At 34.6% G+C, this 16,287-nt stretch overlaps 1 protein-coding gene across 2 annotated transcripts in view; it reads right to left on the bottom strand.

Moving 5' to 3' along the window:
* Positions 1-16,287, bottom strand: part of Tmprss15 (transmembrane serine protease 15) — a 106,006-nt gene that overhangs the window by 56,618 nt on the left and 33,101 nt on the right. For both annotated transcript variants that reach the window (XM_057765654.1, XM_057765655.1), the window contains 3 exons: positions 14,693-14,799; positions 7,387-7,527; positions 6,596-6,745 (listed from right to left, as the gene is read on the bottom strand). In XM_057765654.1, the coding sequence (XP_057621637.1) occupies positions 6,596-6,745; positions 7,387-7,527; positions 14,693-14,799 (398 nt within the window). The remainder of the gene's footprint in view (positions 1-6,595; positions 6,746-7,386; positions 7,528-14,692; positions 14,800-16,287) is intronic.

Below are 16,287 nucleotides of genomic sequence, written 5' to 3'. Positions count from 1 at the left end.
GATGTGCTGTGTCCTCAACCTTCCTCAACCTCATCCTGTTACTGAAAACACACACACACACACACAAAACAAACAAACAACAACAAGAACAACAACAACAAAAAAACCCATAAGATACCCCATATGGTAAAGAACCAAACACAAACAGGCTAGGTTAGCAGGCTTTTCTTATAAAGGTGGAATGTGGTAACTACAGCAACTGCCCAAAAGATAGCACCACCCTTGCAGCTGCAAACTACCAATTAACCAGACAGGTGCTCCCAGTTCAGAGGTACACCAACCTGAGTCTGTTCTTATGCAGTCTGTAGTCCTCTAGACACCCTGCACCACTGCTACTTGGGGGTCTCTCCTACTCCAGTGCTGTGTTGGACAGACAAAGGATCCAGGCTTGAACTTGCAATTAAAAGATTCTTTGCTTTTGCATTGGATTTGGTCTCTTGGTGGTCTTTGGGGGTCTGTACTTTGTGTACAACAGCTCTAGCCATAATAAGTGATGTATTGTATGCAAAATATTTCTTTATGATTTGATTCTTTGTGTATTTCCAAATACCCAAAGACATTAAGGACCTTTTAGAACCTGTGTCAACTTCTGACCATATTCTCCACCTTTCAATTATTCTGTTTTAAAATACTATCTTTTTACTTGGAGAAAATTTAACCTAAGGCTTTTAAGAAAGGCTCCTTGATACACTAACTTTGAATTTTCAGAAACACATTTTATTTCTCTGATGTCATTTTGTATAGTGTATTGCTAACTATCTTTTATCATAAATAGAATATGCCATTTTTTATTAAGTGTGCACACTTGTGTATGAGTGTACATGCATGTGCTTGCACATGTGTGATATGGGATTCCCCTTTGTGTACTGTGAATATGTTGTATTACACTTGGTTAATAAAGGAGCTGTTTTGGCCTATGGCAGGGCAGAATAGAGCTAGGCAGGAAAATAAAACTGAATGCAAAGAGGAAGAAGGTGGAGTCAGGGAAACACCATGTAGCTGCTGAAGGAGAAAGACACCAGAACCTTACCAGTAGGCCACAGCCTAGTGATGATACACTATTAATAGAAATAGGTTAATTTAAGATGTAAGAGTGAGCTAGGAATACTACTAAGCTATTGGACAAACAGTGTTGTAATTAATGTAGTTTCTGTATGATTATCCAGGACTGGGAAGCCAGGACATGAACGAGTGGTCTCCGTTTACACGTGTGTGTGTGTGGGGGGGTGGGTGTGTGGGGGTGGGTGCATACGTGCATGTGCTTATGTAGGTGAAGGTATGACCTTGATATCTCGCTTTTTTCTGGCTGACTGGGTAGCCCCAAGGATTCTCTAATTTCTCTGTCCACCCTCCAGTCATATTGTGGCAAGGCCTACTACCTACATATGTTTTTTACAAAGGTGCCGGGGAATCTAGTTCAGGACTTCAATTTTTGCCTGGTGAACATTTTACCCATTAAGCCAGTTTCTGAGGCCTGCAGTAATACTTATTGAAGAATCCTGGAAAATGAGTAGTGTCTTGTTAATTTTTGTATTTTCTGTTTGGGTTAGGTAAATGTTGTTTAATATATTCTTATATCAATTTGACTTGCTTCCACTTTTATTAAAGTCCTACAAGGAAGGAATGACTCATCAGAATTCTGCATAACCATACAGGATTTCTATGGTTTAATGACACTCTTTTTAGCTCTTTAGTTTTTTGAAATGCATTGTAGATCTCTTAAAATTAACCTTAAAGTGAGCTTAAAACCAGAAAATTTAATAGTTTGTTAACTCAAGCATACAATGAACTTTTTCTCTAGTCTTACATTTTTCTTACACTTTCTCCTGTCCATCTCCCCATGAGCTGAATTCAAACTCTGTCCTGTCGACAATTCAAGTAAAATTGTAAATTCTGGGCATGCATTGGTGCTGATGTCATGAACTGAATTTAAACTCTCTGCAGTCAACACCACAAGTATAGTTGTAAATTCTGGACATGCTTTGGTGCTGATATCATGAACTGAATTCAAATTCTCTCCAATCAACACCCCAATTAAAGCTGTAAATTCTCTCTCCCAAAGTCTCCATGCTTCTAATTTATTGAGGTTATCTTGTTGAAGGGGAGGGGAGAGGTAGGGAGGGGAGCAGAGAAAAATGTAGAGCTCAATAAAAATAAATAAATAAATACATAAATAAAAGCTGTAAATTCTGGGCATTCGTTGATGCTGATATAGACAGCAGAACCCGAGAAGATGATTGTGCTTTTGAGGAAATTTGAGGTCTCTTTCAAGAAGAAACTAGGTTAGTTTTGGTAGTCTCATCAGTCTGCTTGTGGGTTTAAGATAACTGAATCTACAGGTAAATATTGCTAAAAGGTTTAATAAAATGATTGGCTTAAATTCAGTTTCTTTAAATAAGATAAAGTAGTACTAAAATTTATTACAAGAAAGATAAGAAAAAAGAACAGAATAATACATTAAAAAGATATAAATTACACTAAGAATGTATATTTATTTGCTAAGTTGAAATGCAGTTGAAATGCAGATATGTGAAAAAATACATATAAGAATAATATACATAAAAGAACTTTTATATATAGTCTAACATCTTTTTTTATACAGCAACTTAGAATAGAATCATGAACAATTGTTGTCTCTTGAATACTTTTGAGTCATAAAAAGGAAATCGTTTTAGCAGTATATGGCACTCTGTCAGGAATTTTCCCGATGTTTGTAGAACATAGTGATGAATGTTTATAAATCTTAAACACTTAAACATCTAAATCTTATTATCTTCAAACATATTTTCTAAAGGAAGGAATCAAAGATAGAAAAGAAAAATAATTTACCTAAATGGAGGCGGGCCAATAAAATTTAGCCCTAACTAAGACATCAGGGTCTTAATTTTAATAACTCTATTTTACCCAATGCTACCCTTTAAAGCTTTAAAAACAATTCAATTGTGTCAAAAAGAGCAGAAAAAGAACCTAAGACCAGCTAGGCCCTGTGACACCGACATTTGCAAGGTCTTTTTTATGCTACTAACCTCATTTGCCTCAAATGTTCAGAACAAATAGGCTCTCTCTGAGCATGCCAAAGCACTGCCTGCATCAATGCCACCATCTCCCAATCCACTTCACTTTAAAGAGGTACAAAGAAACCCTGAGAGCTGACAGGGCAAAGATTGAGGAGCTGTGGCTCCCCCAAGAGTGAATTCTTTAGAGGGTGTTCTGGAAAAAGTTGAGCAGTTTAGATATTCTTCCCTAAAGTGATGCTAATTCAAAGTTTATCTGTGCCATTTAGGTGCTCCTGTCTTTGAAAGTGAAGGCTAAGAACAAAAGAACCCTGCATGGATAAGAAGAACTGCAGGAGAGGATTAATTCTCTTGCATTTCAGAGGTACAATGTTCTGACACATTAAAAAAAAAAAAGCCAGTTGGAAGAAAAATACCCCTGGAGGTGAATGACTGGTAGATTATGAAATCACAGCTCTAAGAGTCAGAGAGACCTATTAAGCTCCACCATCGCCCTCATTACTTACGGCCACTGGTGTGCTCTGACCTGCTTGATCTTGTCTAATTTTCATAACCCTGGCTACATACCTTTCTCCTGAGACTCCATTTCCCTCCCAACTGTTTAAAATCTCCACCTGACACTCATCTTGCTTCACTTTGGGCAGTTTCATATCCTTTCTGTAGTCATTTACTCTGTTGGCAAGCCGAAATCATTTTCCCTCCTGTAATGTACTTAGACTCTTTTAAATAGCAACGAAATTATTTTATCTCTATTATGATGACACGAAAGTAGAAAATGATAATTTTAACATCAAAATTTCAACTGCACGACACGTATCTGCTATAATCAATAGGTACCAGTGATTTCCTGAATGCTCATCTGACTCCTGTTGTTTAACTGCGGTGCAGACATTATTAGATTTTTCTTTTCACAAGAGAAAATAAAAAGTGATCCTGTTATTTAGATGTTTCAGAATGTCTGTATAGGGCTAAGGAGATTACCAACCAAAGGGTTAATCTTCATCTGGGTGAGTTAGTATTTTAACTATATGTGAGCAGGATCTTAGATGCAATTATTCTAGGCTAATTATCTAGGATCATTCATATGTCACCATTTTCAACATTAAATATCATTTATCTTTTGGAAGCAGCCATGTATGCAGAGCACATTTGTATGCATTTGTCTATAATGGTATGTAATGTTTAATCTTCAATCGATGGCTATTTGTTATTAGTAACAAATAATAACCAATTGCAACTATTATTCATTTGAAGTTACAGTCAGAGTCTAACTTCTTACCACATCTGCTCTCTGATTCTGGTCCTTGACCCCTTCCCTGGGTCACTGGGCAGCATGGCACTGCTGTCTATCTCATTGTCTTATCCTTCCACAAGCTGTGCTGGACCTTATGCTACTTCCTCCTCATCCTCAGCATGAAATTGAGCACTACAGATGAGCCAAGGTCAGATACATCTCACTGTCCATTCTACTGCATCTCAGCCTGGTGGGCATAATGGCTTTTCCTCAAAGGAGCCAAAATTCTCTTCTATTCTCTTAGATCTCTTTTCTGCCTCTCTCTAGTAGATGTGATTGATTCTTGTGATCTCTTAGAAATTTGATTCATGTCACTTCTTCAATGACATCTAAAGTGATTGCCTTATATTAATTAGTACTTTTTCCTATTACTACTTTCAAAGTTTTATGTTTTCCCAAGTTCTTCATACAAAATTAAAGTACCAAAATTACTCTTCATATAAACTACTTTTTAAAAAAATTTTAATAGAATAGGTGATCTATAAAACCAGAAAATATGTTTTTACTTTTAATCCACAGATGTATTATGAGTATCTCATATATAACTGAGAGGTCAAAAACTGAATGAAAGAAATAATAAGAGGGAGTATTTGGTGGTTTTGTGAAATAGATTATATACAGTCATAGTAATAAAATATTTAATCTAATTAAAGCAGATAAATAATTTTTCTATTATCTGGATTTTTTTTTTTTAAACAGCCAGTGTTTAACACGCTTCTATCTTGGGCAACACTTAAATTTTCAATGTCCTTTCACAGTGTGTCAGTCACGGTTCACACTAAGTCAACCCTTTACTCTTCAGGTCATAAAAAGGAAAATACAGTGTTAATGTGCTTAGACTTTTAGTGCTATAATTTGTTTCATTGAACAAATTATTCAGAAATGGCTAGTTGATTCAGAGGAGAAGACATTCACTTCTACATTCCAAATAGCTTTACATGGTGGTCAGACAAAAATAAAAATGACTAGGTTCTTGTCACTCGAAGAAAAGCTGTAGCAAAGGATACCAGTAACTCAGAACACCATTTTGGATAAAAGGAAGGGTTCACGCAGAGAAAGTCTCACAATTGTGTGCAAATTGTGATATGTGACATGTTTCTTCAGCACTTGAGTACTGCAGTGTTGGTGTGGGATTTTTGGTACAGTGTTTTTATCAATGACATTGACAGGTCATTTTGAAGAATGGATTTGCTTCTAAATATGTATACACATACAAACATACATATATACACACACACATAATACACACATATACATATGCATTTACACAGACTTGCACACCTATACATACATGCACATATACATATTTTCACATAAATGCATACACATACAAGATAAAAACACACATACATGCATATTCCCACATACACATATATTTACTCATATATACAAACATAAAAATATGCAATACATATACACATGTACACATACATGAATGCACATGTAAACATAAACACACATGTACTCATGCAAATACTGTTTGATGTTATTGTGATTTTTTTCTTAACATTCACAGTGTGTACTCTTACTAAGGTTGTAAGCTTTATGCATTGAGTTTATTAGTTTTACAAATATATTGCTTCTATTGTCTCAGTAGTATCATCCCAGAATAATTGCTTATCTGTATCTTTCCCATCATTTTCTTAATCAAATGATATTGTCTTAAATGTTAGTTTTTCTATATGGAATCTAGCATCTCATCCACAGGAACACACCTTTACACACCGTAGCTTTCCTTGTAGTCTATGATTTCAAGGCACTCTTTAATGTGGTTACCAGAAGAAAATCTATATCTGTGCTGATAGGATTTGTACACTCACAAATTCTAAGGTCTTCTTAAAAACAACACTATCTGAACCAATGAACAAGTTTAGCAAGACAATGAGTGCTGGATCAATATACAAAACTAGATTATATTTCTGTGAGTTCACAATGAATAATTGAAAAATGAAATTAAGGCAAAGCAGACTAATGGTCAGAAAAGTCAATTATCTCACACAAGTCCATTTACTCATTAATCATTTCAAAGCTATGGTTAAGAGTTTATTTCCTTATCTTTAATGACCTTTGAATACTTTTCATCATCATATCTGGAAAGAAGAGTAAAGTAATACACGTTCTAAAAACAGGCCACTTACAGATAGATGTTTGATTACCATTTTTTTCTTTTAAGTATAACTATTAGTTAAAAATAGAAAAAATAATTTTTCACTTAATGAAGCTCCATTCAAATAAAGTAATAGTGCATGCTTTTTTGTTTTGCTTTATGAATAAATGTAAACTACACCTGAATCGTTTCCAAATGTGTGGTCAAAAGATGGTCCTGTGAAGAGAGGAAACTGTGGCCCCCGAATTCTTGCCCACTCGTTATCGTCATCAAGATCCTGGATCCAGAAGCAAAAGCCATCTTCAAAAGTACAGCTGATTTTCTCATCATCTGTGAATTAAAAAACCTCTCAACTTTAATATTTGACATGAACAACTATAATAAATTATATAGAAAATAATCCAACTTTATATAATATTTTGATTGCTTACTTGCTGGGCATCAAGACATTCTTTTGTTTTAATCTTAACTGTGAATAGTTTTATTTATTTTAAAATTTATTTTATTTAAGTTAAAATATATATTTTTTCAACCATGACAAATTATTATGTTTCTTACAGTATTGGACTTTAAAAAACTTCTATTAATTTTTTTCCATGTTGATTCCACTATTTACCCACATATTGTGTCCCATCTGCTTCTCTCTCCTTACAACTAAATTCAGAACTTTAATCAAATCAACTTCATGTTGATTTTTTCAGAATTAGTTTATGCTAATCTACTTTCACTTGTAATGTTTACTGAATATTAAAAACTAATTTAATTGTTAGATGGATTTATGAATTTCTGAAGCTAGTCAGTCAATTCCTATGAAGAATATAAACTACTTTTAATATTATTTGTTTCTAACTATTATGTAAAGAGAGAATTAGTTAGGAAAGAACTCACATAGTGAAAACTTTAGGTTCTGCTGATGCTAAAAATACTACAGCATCAGGGGAGTCAAAGGCTGACCAGTAGAAAGCACTTACTGCTAAGGTCGTTGCTGTTAAAGGTGCCGTAGGTTGCATTAAAACCAATGTAATCACTTTCATCAGATTCTACCAGAAAGGCGACTGTAACTAGGTTGGAGAAAATTCGAACTGTTCCAGGATCAGTTTCCACAAAAGAGGCTATGAAAGAAAATGGTTACAAATGAATATAATCATAGTTTGTATCTATTCATAAAAGGAAAAGATGAATTGCTTTACCAAGTCGGATTCCCTGAAAGTCACAAGTTGAGAAGTTATAAGGATAAAGGTTAACTTTGAGACCCATACCACAGCAATGAGAGCAAGAACAGAGTCATCATAGTGAAGTAAACAGTGCATAATTTTGGTCTACTTACCCAAACTGCAGTGGAAACTCAAGTAATAGTAGATGCTGTGGACAATGCTCTGTACCCTGTCACTTGTATTTTAAAGAAACATGCTGATTGGTCGTGGCCAGGCAGGAAGTAGAGGTGGGGCAACAAGAATTCTGGGAAGAGGGAAGTTTCAGTCTGCAGTTGTCACACAGGGACAGAGGAAGCCTGACACAAAGCAAGCATGATGTGATTTTCCTCCCTGCAAAAGGTACCAAGCCATGTGGCTAACACAGACAAGAATTATGGGCTAATATATGGTATAAGAGTTAATAAGAAGCCTGAGCTAATAGGCCAATCAGTTTATAATTAATGTAGACCTCTGTGTGTTTTTTTGGGGGGACTAAATGGATGTGGGACTTGGTGGAACAGAAAAACCTCAGTCAACAAGTAGATAATGTAAGAATTGCTTATATGGAATTTATATTGACTATATTATTGCTCTGCCTTAACTTTGCCACCTATAGAGTATTTTTCCACTTTTGATTCTCAAAGATCTATATGCTTATCGTATTAATCATATCATTTATAACATACAACTTATAAAATTATCATTACATGAAATGCTTTCACTACCATATGTGGCTTACCATGTTTTTCATCAAAGAGGGTAATATCACTTTTAAAAGGATCTGAATTAGATTTAATGGAGGATAGTCCACATATTTAAATGTGTGATATTCAGGTATACAAAAGCACATATTTTAGATGGGCAATCTGGAATCTGTATCAAATTTTGGCCTTTGAAAACTGTCAAACTTTAGATGGAGAACCCATCATTGCTATTTATTTTTTTTAAAGAGATACATCATGAAATATTGAAAAATATGTATTTCTGTTCAAATTAGGAAAACTTCAAATTAGATGGCAAGTTCAACAAAACTCCATGGAAGTATCATGCTCAAGCACTAAGCCTTGCATTAATGTTTCAACCATAATGTGTCTTTCATTCATATTTTCTTCATGGAGACCTATGTTGGCCATTTGACCTACCAGTCTCTTTGGCTAATAACTAGCATGATTCTCTTTCTGAAAATCTCATGCAGTCACTTAGGAGATGTTAATATGCTAGAAGCTTTGCTTTAAGGTGATCTGCCATCACCCCCAGCCACCATGTACATTGAAATTTTATACGCAGTAGCTTCTGGGTGGATCAAATTAGCGTGAAGATATCATAGCATACTTGTCAGTGCATTTGATCCCATATTTGCAAATGTTAAGTATCTGGTGCAGACAATTCGAGAATTGAGTTATGAAGTTCATTAACCTGCTTTTGGTATACATGCAATCCTCTGGGAAAAGTGTAAAGTGTTTAACAATAGAGATTTCATGAAGCATTAATTATATTGAAAAACTCTTTTGATCCTAAATGGAATAAGAACCACTGTGTCAGATGGTATGCTACACACCAAAGAGGGTACCACAAGGCTAAGATTTTAAGACTTCGGTTCTGGAGAACAGCATTGACTTCAGTGCCACACCGTGTCCCACTCTGTTTTTTTCTGTCCCTCTTTACTCTGGTGTAATGCATGGCTTTATGTGAGACTTTCTTCTAAGGGATAAATAAATGATTTCCACGTGGAACAGTGGTTATTGCCTAGTAAATGCTCAATGCCTGATACTTTTTTTTTTCCTCAACAATTAGATTTTTAAGTCCCCAAAGGCAAAGATTATGATTTAATTTTTGTGTGCCTCTGTCGTGTGGGCAGATCATGAGCACATACATTTTATTTTATGATTGAGCACATGTATTATAATAGGAATAAACAGAGTTCTTTAATATTCCTAATCTATGTAAAGATTCTTGGAAAGAAAATTGTATATTAAAAGTTGGATTTTCCTTAATATTAAATTACAACTGATAGTATACATTTCATGAATATCTTTTTTAAAATTTGTATTAAAATTTTAAATTTCATGAAAATTTCTAAATTTTTTTAAACTTGTATCGATATGAACTTACTTAAGATTGTGTAGTTATTATAGATCAAATAATCATTTATTTTCTAATAGCAGTAATGCTGACAGATAATTTTACTGACAGAGGATGCAGAGAAACACGATAAAAATGCAAGGAGCTTAGAAAGACACCAAAAGAGAGAGACGGCAGATTTTCTATAGATTAAGTTTTAACAGATGTTGTAAAAGATATTTACTATCTTTTATTTAAGCAAGAAAAATGCTGGCATTATTAGAACATCAGTTTGTGAGGGAGAAGACTTCAAGATGCTCACCATGTAGCCTTGAGTACCAACTGTGAATTCAGTATGAGGCCATGTGTTGATGATTTGGAGAAGTAACTAGATGTCTCATTAGAAAAATACATTTAGGTTAATATGAAAATAACTGTGGGATTATTTGCTTGGTAAATGTGCAATGGAAGTATTCAGGAAGGTATTCTCAATTTTTCCCAGGCAGTCTGATAAGCTGAGTTTTGTCAGTTGTGAGCTGAGGCAATTCTTTAAATTAGTGACACACCTCTTCATATAAATTATTACTATCAACAAAAATGAGTCAATGAGTACTTTTGAGTGTAGAAAAAGTGAGTCAATAAAAGTATAAATCTTATTAAAGCTGCTTTATTTTAAATATACTTGCATGTATTTTACTTAGTTCTATATTTGCTATATGTTTTTTATAGTATAACATATCATTTCAGGAAACTATACAATGTTGGTTGTACTCTTTAGCTATACCTGTGCAGACTCTACAGTGTAGTGGCATTTCAACTGTATTTTAACAAATAAAGTTTGCATGGGGATTGGGAAAGTAAAACAGCCACATTGGTCAGCCTTACAGACCAGGCAGCGATAACACACACCTTTAATCCCAGTATCCACACTAGATTGTCAAAGAAACTGAGTGGTTCATGACTTTAATCCCAGTGGTATTCCTTTAATCCCACTCCTAGGGAGGATTATAAAATGGAAAAAACAGCTTTCAGTCACAGTCTCATTCTGAGATTTCTGGAGGCAAGATCACCATTTTTGGTCTGAGTTTGAGGTAAGAGCCAGTGACTGGCTGCCTTGCTTTTCTGAGCTTCAAGTAGAACCGCAGTTTCTCTGTCTGAGCTTTTTTTAATAGTACTTCACTACACGATGGCAAGCTACCATATTCAGCATGCACTGTGAGCTGTCCTGTCCTATGGGAGCAGAATTTACTAAGCATTTGGAATTTAAAATATGATACTCAAAAACATATTTTCAGGACATGGAATTTAGACATCAGTTTTCATGTGCTCATTCAGGCTATTTTTACTACATGCTTTTAAGGTGGCAAAGCATTTCTGACAATGTCTGGTGAAACAGAACTATTGTCCCAGATGCCCAGCTACTTGAGTGAAGAAGGCAGGCTTGTAAACCCAAGTCATTCTGGCAGTGGGGGAAACTAGCCCAGGAAAAGTTGTGAGACCATGTTTCAAAACTAAAGACAACAAAATTGAGGATGTAGTTCAAACAGAGCCTTTTCCCCAGCATATAACAAAGCTCTAGCCTCACCCTAACACCTCAGAAATTACAGATTATTGTTTATGTGTGTGAAATGGAAAGGAGTCCACTTGGTCGCAGTCCATACCTTTAATTCTCAACACTGATACTTATTAAAATCATTAAAGTAAGATCATGCTTTCATGAAAGTGCCTAAAGAACAAGATTTTGTCCTAACTGCTTAGCAATCTATATAAAAGTATTATCTAAAAGTTATTGAAAAATACTTCTGGAATTTATCTATATTTACTACCCTAATAAAGTATATAACAATTGTTTTGTGACACTACATAATTTTGTTTCCTTATAATTTCTTTAGATAATTTCCTTAGATTTAAGAAAGAAATATATACATTTTCCATTATGACAAAATAAAAACAAAGTTTCTGCTATATATTCTGAATTAAAATTCAATGATGACTATCTGGTGAAGATCTTAAACAAAGGAACATATAAAAAGCAGTTTTGAAAACATGTGCTTGTAAATTAAAACAAAGTTATCTGACTTTTAATAAAAATAAATTGAAAATACAGCTAACATTCATAATTATATAGTATGTTATTACAGTATAAGAATACAAACCTCCTAGTCAAGTTTAAATAAAGAAATCCCTTGATTTTATAATTCAATCCACATACTAAATATTAGACATCATAATCATTATTTAAGAGTGAGTGCTTTAATTTTAAATGACTTTTCTCATTTTCTCTGGTTAAGATTGACATATTTATATTTTTAGTTTGAAACATTTGTGTAAAATTTTTAACTTACTATTATTTAAATGAACTTTTATAAATGCATTCTTTTTATGAATATTAACTTCATATAACAATGTTATAATAATTACTTTTGTGTTATGACATCCACATGTCGAATTATCTCAATGTTTGTTTATTGTTTAACTGCAAAGGTAAATATATGAAAATACATTAAATAAAACCTACGTATTTTAAGAGTAATTGATGTGGGAGTGATTTCTTTCTAATCTGTTGCTTTCATTGGTTAATTAATAAAGAAACTGCCTAGGCCCATTTGACAGGCCAACCCTTAGGTGGGTGGAGTAAACAGAACAGAATGCTGGGAGAAAGAAGCCAAGTCAGGCAGTCGCCATGATTCTCTCATTCCAGACAGATGCAGGTTAAGATCTTTCCTGGTAAGCCAGCTTGTGGTGCTACACAGAATATTAGAAATGGGTTAGATCAATATGTAAGAGCTAGCCAATAAGAGGCTGAAACTAATGGGCCAGGCAGTGTTTAAAAGAATACAGTCTCCGTGTAATTATTTCAGGGCATAAAGCTAGCCATGCGGGCGGCTAGGTGACAGGGACGTAGCTCTGCCGCTCCTATTACAACAAGTAATGGAGCAGGATACATTCATATCTATAGGAAAATGAGATTTTATAATCAGTATAGTTTTTTATGCTTCATATGAATTGGGAGACATTTAGTGAGATGACTGAAAGTGTCAGGGACGATTCTAATTAGCATCTGTGGATGTTGGCATCTACATCTAATATACATTGATGATGTATTTGATTTGGAGATACTTATTTGACCCATAGTATTTAAACATGGGCATTATATCAATCTTTATTTTAAGGAACTGCAGTTTTTGTTGCATGCACCATCACCAATGGATAAGGAGGGGGTGTGCGGGCTAAAAGGGAGGTGGGTAAAGGAACAGAAAGAGAGGAGGGAGGTGAAACTGTGGTTGGTATGTAAAATAAATAAATAATGAAAAAAAAACAAAACAAAAAACCTCCTAGGGGAGGCAGAGGCAGGTAGATCTCTGTGAGTTTGAGGTCACCCTGGTCTACAGAGTGAGTTCCAGAATAGCCAGGGCTGTTACACAGAGAAATCCTTTCTCAAAAAAAACAGAGAAAGAAGCCTGGCGGTGGTGGCGCACGCCTTTAATCCCAGCACTCGGGAGGCAGAGGCAGGCGGATCTCTGGGAGTTCGAGGCTAGCCTGGTCTACAAGAGCTAGTTCCAGGACAGGCACCAAAGCTACAGAGAAACCCTGTCTCGAAAAACCAAAAAAAAAAAAAAAAAAAAAAACAGAGAAAGAGAAAGGAACGGTAGTTTAAAGCTACAGAAACATCATCTGACTGTTCTATTAGTTTAAGTGAATGTGAACATATGATTTCATGCATTGTAGGCATCCTCATTGCTTCACTTAGACTGATAGAGCACAGCACATAACTCCTCTATATTTTACTGAAGAAAGTTTTGTGTTGACTTCTGCCTCTAACATTCTCTCTCTGAATTTAATTTACTTCCTTTTATCTCACTTTACTCTTCTGAAATATGTATTTTGCAATCATATTCGCAACATTAAATTAGAAAGTTTACACAGATTACCAAGTACAATATCCGATCAATAATATGCAAAAAATATGCATCTTTGACATATGCTTAAATATTTATCATTAACAAATAAATCAAAACCATCTAACTAGATCAGGATTATGTTTCATCATTCATGCAATTCAAAGGTGAAATTATTAATCTTTAATATCGAGAATTATTTGAAACTTATTTTCTCAACTTCCCCATAGTTGTAAGGAAAGCTGATTAATTTGTGTTTTATTCCACATTGTCTTCTTCATCTTATTTAAGTTTCTGGACCCCCCTCCCCTGATTTCATTGTATGTAATGATTAGGCTGTGTCATTTTGGCCAATTGGAATGAAGTTCGTTGATGTGGGAGTCCCCTCTGTGTGTTGCTTGTATTGGTTAATGAATAAAAAAAACTGCCTTGGCCTGATAGGGCAGAACTTAGGTAGGCAGAGAAGACAGAACTGAATTATGGAAGGAAAAAAGCAGAGTCAGAGAGAAGCCATGGATCTGCTGGAGACAGAGGCTGGGAATTTTACCTAGTAAGCCTCTGCCATGTGGCGATACACAGATTAATAGAAATTGGTTAAATTAAGATGTAAGAATTAGTCAATAAGAAACTAGAGCTAATGTGCCAAACAGTGATTTAATTAATACAGTTTCTGTGTGATTATTATGGGGCTAAGCTAGCCAGGTAGTAGGGAGGAACAAGCAGCCACTCCTTACAACAGTTCATGGGTCTGTATTGATTCCTGCATTTTCTCACCTCCATCACTGTCCATGCATTAATGGTAAACTGTTCTATGTAGTGCTTTGAAAACAAGGTATTGCAATCTTAAGGTTTTTTGGCTTTAATAAATGGAATCATCATTTGAACAATAAATGACACTTGATTTAAAAAACATTAATTTCACATGATTTTAAAACACTAGTTTTACGGCAAAAAGTCAACATACAGTACTTATTTCCTATTTTGACAGTGATAGCCATATTTACTTTACAGACTTAAAGGACAACTTATTATTCTGATCAAAATTTGAAGAGAAACATGACTACTGTCAAGGCTTCCCATTTATTTTCATTGTTATAATCAACTATATGCTTGTTTTAACTTACCTCTTAAAATTTTGCTGGGTCCTATACCTTCATAAATATCTAACACATCAGTATAATGTGCAATAAAATATCCAAAGCTGATCTGAATGGAAAGTCCTTGGCTTACACTAAATTAAGAGAAAAGAAAAAAAAAAGTTCTTAAGGTGTGATAAATTTCAACGCATTCTACAGTTTGATTGGGTTTTCCATCTTGTGACAAAGCATATGGAGTAAGCTGTCCTGCAAATATAACCACACAATACAGTTCTATAACTACACATATTTAGGACCTTGTCATCTAGCACAATTGAAATTCTGCATTCAGTAAACAGAACCTTTCCAATGCTCTGTCCCTCTAGTCTCAGTAACATTAATCTACTTCCTTCTATGAATTTAGCACTGTTAAGTACTACACTTAACTGAAATTTTGTAGGACTTGTCTTTCATGTATTCTGGCTTATTTCATTTAATGGTCTCAAGTTTCAATCATAAAACATGGATAAGAAACTCTTCCTTTTTTTATGGCTGAATAAAGATGTTCCACAATATGTACATTCCACATTCCCCTTTCCACTTTATCTAACCTTAACAATATTAGTGAAGTACTAATCATATGCTTGCTGTCTTTTTTACCAGAAATTTTGTGACTCTAAGTCATATTCATTGGATCACATTTGTATTCTGTAATATTTTTATATACTATATTATGCTTATGGATTGAATGATATCAATGTAACTTTTAGTGATAGTTCATAGCAAGAAACAAGATGGGTTCATTGCAGTTTCCGTTTTATGGGGTTATTATGTTGTGGCAATAACATAAGTTTTTAAGAGTAGGTTAAGTAGATATGGCAGAAAATCTGTGCTCAGACTTGCTTTGTGTTCACGGGATTATGCTATAGACAAATAGATCAAGTTGGAGTGCAGAAATTCATCCCAGACTGAGAGGAGGAGAGCAAGGAAGTCAGAGGAATGTTGAGCTAATCTGGTTTTAAAACCACTAGAAAAGATAAAGTCAATGATGAAGAAGACAGAAAATGCAAAAATTACTTTTAATCTTTTAAACTTAAGTCCTGAAGTAGGTAGGAAAAGAGTGAATTCTTTATTTGACATAGCGCTGAAACTGAATTTCATAGGAACAAACGAGAACTATTTTTAGAGTCCTTTATTTTGAAAAGGAAATAGATACTTTTCTATATGTAGTATTCAACATTGCATATTTGTATCTTAACTAACCTTTCTGTAGACCACTTGATATGTATGAAACATGTTTTGCTCATTATTGCATTCTATAATGATTTTGATCCAATAGCTATAGATTCTGAGCAATGTGGATATGGGAATTTTGGGGGAAAGATATTTGTAGGGATAAGCCCCGCCCATTAGGGGGCGTGTTCACCTTGGGCTAATGTTTACTGCTAAATCTGCTGGGCTTGATCCCAGCAGCCCCTTTCTCTGCTTTCCTGTTCTCCGCGGGAACCTGTGGTCCTGTAAGTCTATTTCCCCATTAAAGCTGATATATTTTTATAATCTGTCTGCATTCATTTATGCCGTTACATTTTGGCACCCAATGTGGGGCACGAACCCACGACCCTGAGATTAAGAGTCTTCAATCA

The sequence above is a fragment of the Chionomys nivalis genome, chromosome 3 (genome assembly GCF_950005125.1).
Source record: "Chionomys nivalis chromosome 3, mChiNiv1.1, whole genome shotgun sequence".
NCBI classification, from domain to species: domain Eukaryota; kingdom Metazoa; phylum Chordata; class Mammalia; order Rodentia; family Cricetidae; genus Chionomys; species Chionomys nivalis.
This window is presented reverse-complemented; position numbering and strand designations above follow the sequence as displayed.